The sequence below is a fragment of the Miniopterus natalensis genome, chromosome 1, assembly GCF_054644295.1.
Source record: "Miniopterus natalensis isolate mMinNat1 chromosome 1, mMinNat1.hap1, whole genome shotgun sequence".
Taxonomy (NCBI): Eukaryota; Metazoa; Chordata; class Mammalia; order Chiroptera; family Miniopteridae; genus Miniopterus; species Miniopterus natalensis.
In genome coordinates this window covers 178,828,248-178,844,784 of record NC_142081.1, presented here as the reverse complement: position 1 = coordinate 178,844,784, position 16,537 = coordinate 178,828,248, and the positions used below count along the sequence as shown (strand labels likewise).

The following is a 16,537-nucleotide window of genomic DNA, read 5'->3' as shown; positions in this document are numbered from 1 at the left end:
CCACCTCAGCACTTGGGCTTCATTTTACAGGAACAGAGAATCTAGTGTGTTTCTCCCTTTCAAACAATACTTTGAGACTAAATTAAAAAAATTTTAATACTGTTTTGGCTACTACTACCATTTTATGGAAAACATATGTTTCCATTTATAATTCAACCTCACTCAAGTGTAGCATTTGTTATGAAAAGTGCCCATCTTGAACCTACACAAAGTTTTCCCTGAGACAAATACCCACAACACAGGCACACAAGGGAAAATTACATTTAGACTTTTGGGTGTTTAGAGTGACATTATTATGAGAAAGTTGGAAATCTGCTGGCTTTTTAAAAGGCATGGCAAGAACTTTCTGTGAGGCTATTTAATGATATCAGGTCCTACATTCTAGCAATGCTATTAGGGGAAAAAATTTTATTTACTTTGTTTATAACCATAAACACTTTCAGAAAGTACACCATCAAAATTTCTAGGTGATTTAATTTTTAAGTCGCTTCATATCCTGGATGTGACGGATCAAAACGTTTAGCCATGTTCCCGTTTGCCTTTTGCAGCCCATTGTCCTCCCTCTGCCCTTTGTAACCCTTACGCTTGCTAGAAACCACAGGGAGGGCTAAGTTAGAACAACAGGACCGTCCTATATAAAACAGCTCTGTATATGCTGTTTTCACTAAAGAGACTAAAGACAGTGTGAGTGTGTCTTAGATGTGAAATGATGGTACCATCTGAAAGCAAACTAAAGGCTCAGCTCTAGAACTAAGTCAGCCCAGGTAATCCTGTGAAGTTACAATTGTCTCCAGGAGATGATATATCTGCTAGGCAGTCATTTGGGCTCCAAAGGGTCATGAAGTAGAGGTTAGCAAAATCCTAGAAAGACCCAGGTTACAGGAGAAAGGCCCCCGAAAGTGAGAAGCAGTGGCCCGAGCCTAAGAGCACAGAACTCAGGGTCAGAGAGGTTCAAGCCCTGCCCATGATTCTCACTAGCCGAGTGGTCCAGGAAACCAGATGTTCAGTTTCCTTCTCTGAAAAATGGGGACAATAACAGTACCTGGTTGTTGTGAGGATTAAAATGACAAATGCCAGCAGGACGTTTAGCATAGTACATGGCAATAAATGTGAGCAACCCTCCCCCCTTTTCTTCAAGTGACAGACGATAGCCCTGCCTACCAAGGCCCCCACATTAACCTCCCTATTCGATGTGCGCGATAGAAATGGTCTTGTTACAGAGACCCAGAGAGTAATAGACTAATAGGAAAGGGTAAAGAAATTGGGTCTAGAAGGATTTAATTATGAAAACAAAAAACATTCCTCAGGCTTAAGAGGAAGGAGATTTGTGTTTCTTTTTTTAAAAGAAAGAAAATCTTATCATCTCTTTAAACCTTCTAATATTTGGTTGTTTTCTTTGGAGTCAAAAAGCCTAACGATAAGTCCAAGCTCCTTAACATAACAGACGAGTTAAACTCCCGTTTCTTTACTGTGGATAATAGTGTCTACGCCTCAGCAAGCTTTGTTGTAGACTAGGAGAGAAGACTGTCAAGCATTTATCCTAATGCCCGGGATATTGCAAGAGCTCCGTCCACGTTAGGGCTTATTGTTATTTTACAGCTCCCTCCTTCCCCGCACACTTCGTCTCTGACTACCATGCCTCAGGCCAGCATTTATTCAGCACTTTCTTCCTGCCAGGCACTGGGCTGGGAATGGGGAAATCAAGGCCCACGAAGCGCCTTCAGCCTTGTGGAAGAAAACACACAATGAAGTGACAGAAATCACCCACGGTGGGAGAGGGGAAGGTGCAAAGGGGTAAGCTGTCTTCCCACCGTAGGCTGGGGAGGACCTGAAGGTAAGAGAGGGCGGGCTACCATCTATGTTGTCTGAGCAAATCAAGACACGAAAGGAGAGGTGGTAAAGGGGGAGGGGAGGGTCAGGCAGAGAGTCCTACAAGGCCTGCTCCAAGAGTGTGGACTTGACCCTGAGGCAGAGAAGATCAAGCACTTCAGCAGCAGCCTGAAGAATGAATCCTAAAAAAAAAAGGAATGAATCTGAGGCCGAAGTGTGTGTACATGTGCGTACACACATTTTGGCCTCAGATTCATTCCTTTTTTTTTTTTTTAAGGATTCATTCTTAAAATCACCCACGGTAGGAGAGGGGTGCGGAAGGCATTTTTCCTCTAGCATAGTCTCCAAAAAAGGGAGGCTCTGATGAAAAGGCATTAATGAAGCAATGTAAATTAGGCAAGTGGAACATCAGTGGTCATCAGGGAAAGAGTAGAGAGGGGCAGACAAAAGGCATGTCCCTAACCAAAGAGGCAGGCTGGTCCCACGTTCCTGCTCCGCTCGCTGGTATCAGAGCCTGACTGCCGCTCACTGATGGGGGCAGGCCCCAGGCATGGGGACAGCTGGAAGGTTACAGTCCAGTCCAGACATAGGGAGAGGACACAGTGGGCTAGAGAGACTTGGGTCTGGGGGAAGTCCTTCTCTCACACTGCCACAGTGCCGGCTCTGGTCATTCCTCTCTTGACCAGGGCATGAGGATGAAGTCTCCACTAGCTACCTGGATTTAGAGGTAAGGACTAGAAAGAACCAGGTGCACTGAGTGACTGTAAGGACACTGGTAGCTTCTGTCACATCAGCTTCAGGAGAATGGCAGAGGCGGGCAGAGGGTGACCTCTAGGAACTCCACTATGAACAAAGCATGGGAGAGAGAAAAGCAGCTGGAGCAGCCAAGGTTGGGGAAGAAATCTCTTTTCTAAAGAACAGTGTTAGCTATCTTTTATTATGGGCTGGAAAAGCAGAGGCCAGTAGAGAGGGGAAAGCAGAAACACAAAAGAGGGACAGGCCAAGAAGGAAGGGTCCAGGTGAGGAAAGGAGAGGAGGGGCCGCAGCAGATGTGGAGGAATCGGCCCTGCCCATGACACGGGACACTTCTTCACGTGAGAAGGAAGGTGCGGGAGTAAGAATGGGGACAGGCGCTATGTCACAACCGAGGAAAAGCAAAACTGATGGCCTCAATTTTCTCATGAAGATTAAGTCTTCCCCTGAGGGGAAGCAGTCTCAGGGAACCAGAGGAGATGGACTGAGCTTAGAAATAGTCACAAGGAAAAAACACAGGTTTAGTGACATTTAAAAACTTTTTTTTTTAATTTGATGGCATAAAAACAGACACATAGATCAATGGAACAGAATACAGAGGACCCAGAAAGAAGCCCATGCATATATGGTCAATTAATTTATCACAAAAGAGCCAAGAATATACAGTGGGGAAAGGAAAATCTCTTCAACAAGTGGTGCTGGGAAAAATGTACGACCACATGCAAAAAAAAAGAAACTGGAGCACTCTCTTACGCCATACACGAAAATTAACTCAAAATGGATGAAAGACTTGAAAGTAAAACCTGAATCCATAAAATCCTAGAAGAAAAAGGGGGTAGGTTTCTTAACACATCTCGGCGATGATTTTTCTGGATTTGTACCAAAAGCAAAGGCAACGAAAACAACATAAAATTGTGGGGACTACATCAAACTAAAAAGCTTTTGCTCAGCAAAGGAAACCATCAGCAAAATGAAAAGGCAACCTATGGAATGGGGGGGGGGGGGAGGAAAGAAATAGTCCCGGGGGGGGTGATGAAGGGGTTAGGTGGAACCCTAAGGGCCGGGCCTCAGTGCAGAGGTGGCTCTGCCCCTGGGCTTCTGGAAGGTGGACAGGGCCCGTGATTTTGCCATCACCTTCACATCTACTCGTCACGCTGATTTGTGTGTTACCTATGAAGATCCCACATCAATTCAACAGGATCGATTCCTATTGCAGAGCTAGGTATAAGTTCAGAGTTAAGAGTGTGACAGGAACTAATGTGACTGCTGCCGCCACTCTCCCGCACGAAGGAGAAACATCTATTATAGCCTGGCATGTATTTCCTCCCTTTCTAGTAAACACCTCAAAGTTTCTCCTGAGGAATCAGCCTTCCTCGTTCAGCGCTTTTTTGTGTGTGCACCACTACGCCGGGGATATAGTTCTCACTGCTGAGGATACAGCAGTGAACAAAACTGACAAAATAAAAATACCTGCTCCCGTGGAACCTCATTCTAGGGATTCAGCCCCGTGTTTCAGGCAGAGGTGACTCCAGCCCTTACTTCATGAGGCACAGAGCCCAGGCCCAGCCAATCAGAGTAGCGAGTCCCCATGGCTATGGTGACTGGTTCAAGGAAAAGTATGTGACCCACACAGAGCCGATCCGACAACTTCTGCCACAGTGATCAGAAGAGAAGTGCTCTCTTTTCTCTTCTTAGGCTAGAAGATAGATGATCTTACTAGTATGTGGAATCTAAGGAACAAAATAAACTGATGAACAAAACAGATCCAGAGACCTAGAAGCATGGAACAGACTGACAAATCTCAGAGGGAAGGCGGGGGTGGGGGGTGGGGAGAGATTAACCTCAGAATTTATATGCATATATGCATAACCCATGGACAGACAATAGTGTGGGGAAGGCCTGTGGGGAGGGGTATCGGGGGGAGGGGGTCGATGTGTGTAGGGGGAACATTTGTAATAGTTTCAACAATAAAGATTAAAAAAAAAAAAGAAGCTTCAAGGAGTCGCCATGGAAAGAAAACCTGCATCCTGCATAAGCGAGAACCGAACACATGGGCAGGCAGAGAGAAGGTGAGCAGGCTACGGTGACCTTGTTGGAATCCCTGAAGGAAGCCATGCCTGAAACATGACAGCCCAGGACTTCCAGGCTATTGAAGCCGATCAAAAATATTTTTTTCTTAAACCACTTGGAGCTGTTTTTCTCCTTTTTAGCAACTAAAAGAGCCTTAGTTAATATACAGAGTATTTTTTATGAAGCCTAAACAAAATGAGGTAAGCCAGGGTCATTTTAATTTTGTGGCTAACAAAGCTTTCCTCAAACCCATGGTCACAAAGATCCCAGCACCGGGCTGTAACCCCGTAACTCAGAGGGCATCCAAGCACAACCCCGTGCTGGAGCCTGTAGTTAAACCTGCTCCCCCTTCTCTTCTCTGAGACCTCTAGCCTTCCGTCAAAGAAGAAATTTGTCAGTAATGACAGGAAACTCCTCTCTTCAATAACCCGCTGCTCCTTCTCTGCTCCCATGACATGCTTATAAAATTGGAAACTGACAAATGGGCCCAGGCTTGACAAATGGGCCCAGGGAAGCCCGATGTTGGCCCCACTCTTAAATGAGACTTCACATTGTCTTCATTTTTATTTTTCTGCTGTACAATTTTATTTCCACTGAGGAGTTAACAGCCAAACTTCTACCCTGAGGAATGTTGCCTTTTGAACTAGACCTCAAAGCACTGAGGAAATGAAATAAACTCAGACTTTTTTTCTTTTAGGAAGGGAAGGCAAAATAAAGCTGGTTTCCTGAAATTACTCATGAAAGTAAACTCTCAATGTTACAAAAATGATAAGAACTTCTCTACGAACAAAAGAGGCAAAGGTCATTAGGAGGCAGCGCTGGGTCAGACAGATCACAGGATTGGTACCTTGGGAGTTTCTAAACCAGGAAAGCAACTTCACACGCCTGATTCACAGGGCAGCTTCCCCAGGCTCTCTGAGATAAAGGGGTGATTTCAAGAGTAGGTCTAAACCGCCCAAGGGTTTCCCATTCTCCATTCAACTTAATTGCCTGAGGGCTCACTCTGTTCAACATCCCAAGTGGAATTGAGGCGAGTTAACAAAGATGCACCAATTGCTTTCCTTTAAGAAGCTCAGTCAGCCCTGGCCGCTTTGGCTCAGTGGTTAGAGCATCGGCCTGTGGACTGGTGGACTGGAGGGTCCCAGGTTCGATCCCGACCAAGGGCACGTACCTGTGAGGCAACCAATCAATATGTCTCCCTCATATCAATGTTCCTCTCCCTCTCTCCCCCCACCCTCTCTCTCTCTCCCCCACCCCTTCTACTCTCTGAAAAGCAACGGAAAAAATATCCTCAGGTAAAGATTTAAAAAAAAAAAAGCAGCAGCTCAGTCAGATAGGGCAGCAAGAAAGATAACTGATTAAACAAACTCACAGTGGCTCAGGTAGACAGAGGGCCTATAAGAAGGTGCTAGGAATAAGGAGAGAGCTCCAGGGAAGGCTCCCTCCCAGACAACACCACACAACCAGCCGAGCTGGGTCCGGAACGGTGGGTGGGGGTCCAGCCTCACACCTGGTGGGTGTGATGACTGAGGACTTGGGAAGCACAAATCAGAATATGTGGATTCAAATAAGAATCAAGACACTAGAAGGAGTCACCCTGGGATATGAACTGCTGATTCCAAGGATATTTTCTCTGCTCAAGTTCTGAGCGGTTTTCTTCATTTCCAAGAGTCTTATGAGGATGAACGGGGCTTTTGTCTGTTTGTTTTTTAACAAAGCTCTGGATATTTATGGCCAGCTCTGATTAACAGAGTCAATGATCAAGCCTGGGAATACTGGTTTAGGTGAAAAGAAGTAGGTAAGCGATAACGTAATGACACAGGCTTTCCTGAATAAGCCGGCCTCAAGTCAATTCCAAAAGGGAAAAATATATTAACAATGAAAGAAGCCTTAAAATAGGGTAATTACTTGACTATGTCATAGCTAAGACCCATTTGTAAGAGACTCCTAAGTTGAATCTTGAAGTTTCAACAAGAATTTTCTAAGCAGAAAATGGTATGATTCTGGCATGTTTGTTTTTTAAAAGACTTTCAGTAGTCACAGCTCTTAAGAGTTGGAAAATGGGATTGAGGCATACCTTATCCCATTTATTGGTCCAGACTCTCCCTTACTAGCTGCCATTTGAATTTTCAAATTTAAAAAAAGGCTGGAACATGATATTCCACTGAAATAAGAATATTGCTTTCTTGGCAAAATGTGTTATATCCTATACCAATGCATGATAGTAGCTCTTACTTAAATAAATAAATAAATAAGTAAATAAATATAAAATCTATGTGGATAAGAGTTTCATTATCTCTTATATAACTACCAAAGAATAACACAGGCTGAGTACCAACAGAAAGAACAACTAGGTCAGCATAACAAAATATAGTTGCCATAAGAAATTTCTACATGTTATTTGACTAGTTCACCTCTATTTAGAGGAAAACACATCATTTCATATATTTGCCAGCTTTGTTCCTAAAATGTTTCCACACTGAGTCTATCTTGCAATGTAATAAAAAATTTTAAATGCTAAACAATTCCTAAAAGGATTTATTCTCAACATTTAAAATGTATTTTCAAAAGAACATATATATTTGCCTTGATTTTCAAAATTAACATACCTATTCAAATATGTATTTACAAAGAAAACCTACTCCCTGCCCCCAAAATTTCAAAGTATAAATTAGATGTCCTCTAAGAATCACTTCTAAGTTTCTAATTTTTCTTAGGTGTGTCATACTGGTTTTGGCAGACATTTATAAATAGGATATTCCTGCTACTCATATACCTCTACTGAGCTTAGTGTTTATTTTACTGTTTTCTTTTAGTTCTCTGTTGAAATGTAACATGCAATGTTATATAAAGCAAATAAAGGGCTTGGGCACACTTAATGAGTTTAATTTAAAATTTAGGGACATTAATATCTTTTTGTCCATGGTTAAAATCTAGTCCTTTAAAAACTCCAGATTTTCTGAGGGGTATGTGTCCTAACAAACATGGAATCCATCCAGACGTATCTGCCACTTGCAGTCCTCTACTACGTTTAATTCCAAACGTTACTGCCGTTGCCTTTTCCTTATTATATTACTATGAGGCTAAGAATTAAATCCCACACCATCTTGTGTGGAGACTAGCATCTATCATGTCACAAAGAAAGGAACATACAATAAAATTAAGGTGATTTTTCTTAGGGCCTGAAATTAATCAGCCCTAAATCCAAGGAGAATACTGACTTAGGAAAGTCTGTTCTAGACAAACCCCACAGTGGCTAAGATGCTGTTTTACAAAGGCTCACTACAAATAGCTCCTTTGTTCATATTTAACAGTTCACAGGCTATAATGTGCAAGGTTAGCTGGCAAAATCTGATAGTTTCAATTTTTCATTATAGTCAACTAGAATATTTTCACATTATGGTATTCGCACACTTGTGCAATTATTACATTAATACAGTTAAGTCCAATGGATTCTTCTATATTATTTTAAAGATTAATTTTTCAATTACATTAGTGAAAAACAATTAAAACCCAAAACATGTTATTTTAGCAAATCATACGTTTAACATCAGAACAATCATCTATCATACATATTTGTTAAAGTTTTAATATTCAACTGCTTCTCCACATTGAAACATGTGAAAGTGTGTCTGACCTGGAAGTACTTCTGACATGGATCGCGGGACGTCAGCAATGGTGCAGGAAATGGGTTATAATTTGAAATCTGAAAAGAGGGATCATTTGAGAAATTAAAACCTCACAGAACAAAGCATGTAAGGAAAAAAGCATATCACTGAAAATCCTTCCAAAGCTGTTTAAAATGTTAAACAAATTTGGGCAGATAATGCCCAATTTTTTCTTTATTTATAGTTGCTTATACCACTTTTGACTAAAATTTGAATTCCTGCTTAGCCACATTTCCCACAAACATTTGAGATTTTTTTTTCCCATTCCAGGCTTATCTATATATCTACCTATGTATCTATTTATCTATAATCTATCTAAAGTTTCCAATGCTTTTCTCATTAAAAACACACAATTCAGAAGCCAAAAGGAAAAAAACTGGTACATTTCACCATATAAAAATTTAAACCATCTGTTTAGAAAAAAATAAAAGACTATAAACACAGTGAAGTCAAAAAACAAACTGGAAAAACACACACACCAAAAATGACACAAAAAAGGTAATTTCCTTTACATAGAAATAACTCCTTGAAATTATTAGGAAAAGTATGAGTAAGCCTACAGGAAAATGCTCGAAGGACAAGTCCCAGGAGAAACACAAGTGTCCAGTAAATCTATAAATAACTAACCTCACTTAAAACTAAAGAAAATGTGAATTTAAATAATAATGACTTACTGGTTTTCCTGTATGAGTCTGTCAAGATTAAGAGGTTTGATAACACATAACCTAAGGCAAGGACACTGGAAATACGAATTATTAAACCTTGCTGGTGAGAGTAAAAATTAACAAAACTCTTTGAAAGGCCATTTAGAAATATCTGAGCAAATTAAAAATATATGGACCCCATTGCTCAGCAATTCCATTTCTAAGAATTTACTTTATACATAAACTCACATGGACTCTATTGTTCTAAAAGCAAAAGATTAGTAGCAACCTAACTGTTCTTCAGTGGCCAGCTGGCTGATTAAATTATGATACCTCCATATAACGGAGTTCTGTGCCACCAGTAGGAAAAATGAAGCATATCTATGTGAGCTGACGTGACAGGCTTTTAGACACATGAGGTGAAGGACATGCATAGCATAGCATGACTGAATCTGAGTAAATTCTTTAAAGGCATATGTACATGTGCACCCACATGCATTCATGCACATGTGCACATGCAGACACTCTTGCATTTACATAGTACATTTCGTAAAGGAATATTAAAGAACTAAATACTACGGTGGTAAACTGCCAGTTTACCAAATTAGATGCCTAATAAGGAAAACTGAAAACAGACCTTGTTTTCAATGAGTTGCTATCAGCAATGTCACTTAGAATGATAATCTGTCTTATTAATTCAAAGGCGGATACTGCAGTGATTCCATTTATATCAAGTACAAAAACAGGAAAAACTTATCTATGTCAGGATAATGGTTTACTCTGGAGGGCAAGAAAGGGGGAGAAAGCAAGAGGGCAGCCTCTGGGACGTTGTGGTCGTAATGTTCTGTTTCTTGCTCTGGGTGTGAAAATTCAGCAAGCTGTACCCTCATGACCACATTTCTGTATGTTTATTACACTTCCAAGAAATGTTAAAACAAAGAGTCAGATGCTAGAGGTTTACTGAAGCATTATTCAAATGGGGAGACTTTATACAGGGGTAGGCAAAGTAGGTTTACAGTTGTCATACAAATAAATACAATAAGTATTAAATAATAATACAAGAATAAACTGTGTGTTTCACATACTCACCACTACAAACCTACTTTTGTGCTCACCCCTGTATTTGCAAACATTAAATTCTAAGCTAACCTTTCCAAACTAGTAACCTTTAGTGAGTATTACTTCCAACTTTATGATTCAGATAATGACCTGACAACCTGGTCTTCTGGCCCACAATTCATTTTTAATCATATTTTCACATATTGCGGGTATGCCTCCAATACTGCTCTGCTATAATTAAAAAGATGGGTTTATTTTTAACTGTCCTGAAGCAGAAAAAGATGTTCCCTCTATCTCCTTTGCTGGTTGCCCTAAGCCTTTCTCAGCTCCTTAAAAGTATTTCTCAATTCAATTTTCCTTTCTTCTAGTTTTTGTCTTTAGTGTGCCTTAAGTTATAAGCAGAGACAGATGTGAGGTGATAGGTATTTCAAGAAAATGAAAAGCAATCGAGTAGAAGAAAGCTAAGAAAAGGCATGCTTACAGGAGTATTTTGACAAGGCATAAACAAAACCTAAAAATTGGCATACTTTTTAGTATGCATAATCCTTAAAATATTCCTTTTTCCCCCAACACAAAACAAACTCCAACCTCTACAAAGTTAAGAACTGGGCAATCTGCTAATCATTTCATATTTTAAATGGCCCTGAGGTATTATTAGCTGACCAATATTTATTCCATACTTGTCATGGGCAGGGAATACTTTAATGAACAGAAAAACACCTTCCCAACTCTCCTAAAACTTACAGTCAAGTAGAGTAGATGGCTATTAATCACAAAATTACTCAAATCAGTGTATCAGTATATATGTTTCAGAGGAAAACAGTTTTGTGAGAAAATGTAACAAAGGAGCATGTACACTTCCCTGAGAAAGTGAAATTCAAGTAAATAGTATTTAGTTTAGGTAAACACTTATTAAACCCGGCTGGGTGTGGCTCAGCGGTTGAGCATCGACCTAGGATCCAGGCAATCGGGGTTCGATTCCTGGTCAGGGCACATGCTGGGGTTGCGGGTTTGATCCCCAGTGGGGGGCGTGCAGGAGGCAGCCCATCAATGCCTCTTTCATCATTGATGTTTCTATCTCTCTCTCTCCCTTTCCCTCCTTCCTCTCTCTGAAATCAATAAAGATATATTTAAAAAATAAAAATAAAAGAATAACCTATAGCTATGCTGTCTGATATGGATGCCACTAGGAGCAACAGGGAGCTACAGACACTTGAAAGGTGACTAATGCAATTGAGGAAATGAGTTTTTAACTTTATTTAATTATAATGAACTTAAATATAATTTATAAACTAATGCATGGGGAACATTTAAGTCAGTTTGGAACTTCCTGGGTAATGAATCTACTCTTCAACTATAAATTTTATGAAATCTAAACACAGATCAAGTGTTTCCAATGGACTTTCTGCCTCCTGGTTGACTGCTATGAGTGAAAACCACATGCTGGTTTTGAAGACTTTGCATTAAAAAGAAAAGTATCTCGTTAATAATTTTTAAATATTGATTACATGTTGAAATAATATTTTCGATATATTGAGTTAAATAAGACATTGTTAAAATTAATTTCATGCATTTCTTTTCTTTTTTTAAAGTGGGCACTAGAAAATTTCAAATTACATATGTGGCTCACATTGTACCTCATTTGGAGAAGTGCTGATCTAGATAATGCAGACAGATTCTGAAACTTTATCCTAATCAAAATATTGTCTACCTTTCCCATAAAAGCAAAGACAGACAGAAATGCTGGCTCAGCTGTAAAGCTAGAGAAGGTTGGCCGGCATTCAGAGCAAGCGCCTTTGCTTTCTGAAAAGTCACAGACTGAACACATCTGGGAAGCAGGGGAGGCCCTACAAGCCCCACATCAAGGATACAGTTGGGATTTTAAAACAAAGCTTAAAACTACATAAGTGAAGCAATCTAGCAACAACAGTTTCCTTTCTAGTAGCATTTCTGTGTCCTATTAATGAAAATCCATAATGCTTATATACCTTGTAATACTACTATTGGAGCTCAATAAAGGTCCAACAGGAGCGTCCCCAAGCAGAAATCGCGAAAGAACTATTAAACAAAAGAGTGAATAAATAAATTCAATGTCCACTTGTATTTTAGTTCAGTATAAAATATTATCTAATTTTTTCCCATTAGATCTGTATAAATTTGAAATTATACACATATATATTTAGTCAACTTATTATACGGTAGTCCAATCCTCAATGTTCTTATTTTTGTCAATATAATATGATCCTGACCAAGAATGCTAAAGTAAATTATCTCACTATAATCATGCCCTTATGTTTTCCACTTGTATTACTGATTGTTCTTTTTATCATTAAATTTGTATTTTTATCTTTTTTCCTAATAGAGGGTACATTTCTTGAAGAAAGAGCTGCCTTACTTATTTTTATTTTATTTTTTATTGAGGTATAACTGACATAAAATTGTATTAGTTTCAGGTCTACAATATAATTAAATATTTGCATTTACTGCAAAATGATCACAGTAAGCCCAGTTAACATTCACCACCACACATAGTTACACAGCTTTTCTTCTTGTGATGAGAATGTTCTATGTACTTTAAAATGGTTCCAAAGAGAAACAAAAGGCATAAATAAAAATCAGACAAAGAATTTCAGTATACCTGTCTTCCCCAGATACAATTAAAAAGTCTAACAAATTCTTCTTCTCAACTTAGCTCGCTCTCTGCTCTGTCCACTCCCTCTTTGGATCTCTAGTACTTCACATGGGTCCGTAAGTCTGTCCCAGCCTGGGACACCTCTTCCAGATCTACCCCAGCTCCACCGTGCCAGAAAACACTGCTCCATTCACCACCACTCTCTTATCCAAAAACCTCCAGAACACAGTTCCTTCAGCCATTGACAGTCTAATACTCAACTGATTCTAGAACCTCTCATTTACTCAAATCCTTCATTACCTTCAAATAGCTACTATTTTCCTGAAAACTCAGACCCAGTGCAATCCTATTAGACCCAACACACTCTTGCTGTACAAGTATTTTCTAACATCCCCTTTACCATCTTGAAGTTAAATTTGTAGATAACATAACCTATTTACACAATAAGTTCCAGAAAAGGAGAAATAAAGACATTTTGATTAAGCAAATTCTTGGGTCTGACAACACTAGTAGTCTCAACAAATGAATTGTGATCAGATTCTTGCATCTATGGGTAAAATCTCTGAGTGCAGCAGCTATAAATGCAAACAGAGGCATGTGTTGTGTTGTTAACACAGACATCATGATTTGCGTTGCTGTCAATAACATCAATTTCAAAATGCTGAACAACTCTAAGAAAAATTTAAAAATATTAAATATAATTATCTATTAATTAGAAGGAGTTTCTACTTCTGGAATATATAGTGTATATTAAAGCCATGAAAATATGTTTAGAACTTCTAGGCTCAGATAACTATAATCATGTTGTTCACCTAAAAAATATATGGTAGGATATTTGCAAGCTTTGCAGAGTAAGACATTCTTTGTTATACAGGGTTGTCTTGGGTATTGCAAGACACTTATCATCTCTGGTCTCCACCCCCAAAAATGCAAGTAATGGGTGATCTAGACACCTCCAACCCCCAACTTTTAAAAGTCTAACCTTGGCCCAGAGTTATCCCTTCCTCTCCTTAACCCATTCAACACTTAGGTCCTATATGATCCTGAACCAATATTCATTGTCTGAAGCGTCTTCCAACTACAAATTGTGGTTACCATCAACCTGACAGTCACTATGAGGATCAAATGAGATGTGACAGGTGGCTTACTTGCTTTGCTTAGTGCCTGGCAGATACCAAACATTCACTAATGCTAACTGCTATTACTATTGTTATAATTATTTTTTTCTTACAAACAAGACCTGTTTTCTTAATGAGGTTGTAAGCTTTCTGAAGAAAAGCAAAGTCTCCTGGAAACCTCCACACATTCACCATAAGTATTCAATAAACGGTGGCGGTCTACACCCTTTGTCTTCTCTCCCTGGCCTGGCCTGCCATCTTGTAAAAATGTTTCACAAATGATAAGCTGAGTCCAAGAATGGAGCTAAGAACAGCAATTATAATGAAAACTTTCTGCCATTATTGAAAATCATTACTGTCACCTGCTGAGCAGAGAAAGGGCTGTCAAAACTGTCATCTTACCCTTGCTCTTGAAACTATACAGGGTTGTGTTAGTGGATAAATACTCTTAAAGTAGACATTGCATTCCAGGATTAGACCTGTCTCCTAATTCATACTGATGCAATCTCACTTTAAAGGTTTAAACGTTTTTCCCTGAAGAACTTAATTTCTATCCAGACCTATAAAACGGAGCAGCTGCATCAGATGAGCAGGTTTCCTTCCAGTACCCGCTCCACCTAACATTTATTGAGCACTTACTATGTGCCAGGCATTGTGCTATGTGGGAACTTATCACTTCCAATAACCTCATGAAAGAGGTACAATTATGACATCAATTTTACTAATGGGGAAACTGAGGCACAGAAGGTTAGGTAGGTAGGTAACCTGTCCAAGGTCACATGGGAGGCAGGCGACAACATGGGTATCAGGACCTACATCTCTTTGCCTCCAAAAAGCAGACTCATGACCACTACGCCATGTACGGGAGGACTCTTCCTCTTGAAGTCGACTCGCGTTACCTGAATCAATTAATTCTGCAGGACAGTTCTCGCCACAGTGTTATTCTTTTGAAGTTTATATCCAACATCCTGCTACCCAGGTAAACTGTAAATAAAGGGGCTCTGTATTGCTGACAGGCAAAACCCAAGTCCTCTTTTTCCTTCTAGCTCAAGGCAGTAAAATGGAGTACAATTAAGAACAAATGTGTGAAATTTTAGCTCACTCTGGGAGTTCCAAAGTCAAAAAATAAAGCAAAACTCAAAAACAAACTTACTTTGAAAAATCCTTTAAATTGCCTACTTAGTACAATACACACAGTTTCCGTTAAACAGCTAAAGTGTGTGTGACTTTACAATGCATACCTAATGAGTATTTAGCAAGTATGTATATATGCAGATTTTTATTTCAGTGTTTTGTATTTCTGCAGAGAAGAGAGAGGTGTGGCCTATATTGCATTCTATGGGAATAAACTTGATTTTTAAAAAAACTTTTGAGATATAATTACTAGCAACAATTTCTTGCCATCTGCACACCTGGGTGCTGCATAGCTGCTGCTGCGAATCACTGTTCCGGAAGAGCCTAAATTTACCACTTATTATAACCTACAGTAGAGAGAGAAAAAGCAATAAAGGTGCAGGGCTCTAATCCTATCTCCAATGTCTGTATCTTGAGCAAGAACATTTAAGGAGTTGGATTTGTGAGTCTAGCCCTTTACCTCCTGCTTTTTGTTGTTTGTTCTTTTGTAACTGTCACTGCACTTGTTTTTGGTTCGGTTTCTTAAATTTGTTTTTCAATTACAGTTGACATTCTATTACTTCCAGGTGCACAACACAGTGACTAGACATTTACACACTTTATGAAGTGATCACCCCAATAAGTCTAGCACCCATCTGACACTATCCATATTATCTAGCTCTTCATATCACTTGATTCAGTTTTCTCAAAGCCAGATTTCAAAACCATTTTCTAAAACACTATCAAACAAAGACAAAGATTCATAGAAGGGAAAACCCTGTTTCCTGACATGAAACCGAGGGGAAAAAACCAACAACTGGAACAGAAATATTTTCAAGATAGAGCAATAAATGTAAGTTTTTCCATTTATGAGTTACCATTATAACTCTTAACAAGACATTTTTTAAATGAAGCAAAAGCTTGATCCCCACTTTTTGTATTTCAAAGGCATAACATCTGCAGTTTAGAAAAATAGCGATGTTTAATGCTTCTAAAAATGCTAGTTTAAAATATGCTGCTGGAGAGCTGTGTCCTAGCTCCCCTGCTCAGTAACTTTGTAGTCTCTTCCCACTGACTCAGACCTAGCTGTGTGACTTGCTTTGGTCAAAAGGCTGCAAATGAGATGACACAGAAGCTTGAAAAGCATGGTCTGTTTCCAGCCCCAGGCTGGCCTGCTGGAAGGATGTTGGAAACTTGGGTAGGAAACCTGAATCCTCTTGGCCAAGGCCATTTTAGACCATCAAACATACAGGAGAGCACTGCAAAGACCTGCACGCTGTACCCGCAGCTGACTGCAAGCACATGAGTGAACCCAGCAGAGGCTGTAAGAATCACTCGGCCATCCTGTAGATACTAATGGCGATAGTTTAAGCCACTGACTGTGGAGGTGGCTCCTTATGCAGCATTATTGTGGCAATAGGTAAGTGATACAGTAACTATGCCCACAACTCCCGAAATGATATAATAGAAGAGCCACTGGGATTAAACCTGAATCAATGCGAGGGGAGGGTTGATGCTATGTGAGAAGGCCGCTGTAGGGTATTAAGTTTTGTTTCTTAACATTAAATGTCATTTTTTTCTTTTAAATTGAGGTAACAATTGTTAATAACATTATGTAAGTTTCAGGTGGGCAACATTATAATTCGATAT

The 16,537-nt window shown here is 39.6% G+C and overlaps 1 protein-coding gene across 9 annotated transcripts in view; it reads right to left on the bottom strand.

The window, feature by feature from the left end:
- Window positions 1-16,537, bottom strand: part of APBB2 (amyloid beta precursor protein binding family B member 2) — a 301,532-nt gene that overhangs the window by 156,637 nt on the left and 128,358 nt on the right. For 3 of the 9 annotated variants that reach the window (XM_087827709.1, XM_087827711.1, XM_087827716.1), the window contains exon 2: window positions 8,291-8,359. The exons of the other annotated variants lie outside the window; for them this stretch is intronic. In XM_087827709.1, coding sequence (XP_087683835.1) covers window positions 8,291-8,309 — 19 coding nt within the window. In that variant the 5' untranslated portion in view covers window positions 8,310-8,359. The remainder of the gene's footprint in view (window positions 1-8,290; window positions 8,360-16,537) is intronic. 9 annotated transcript variants of the gene reach the window in all.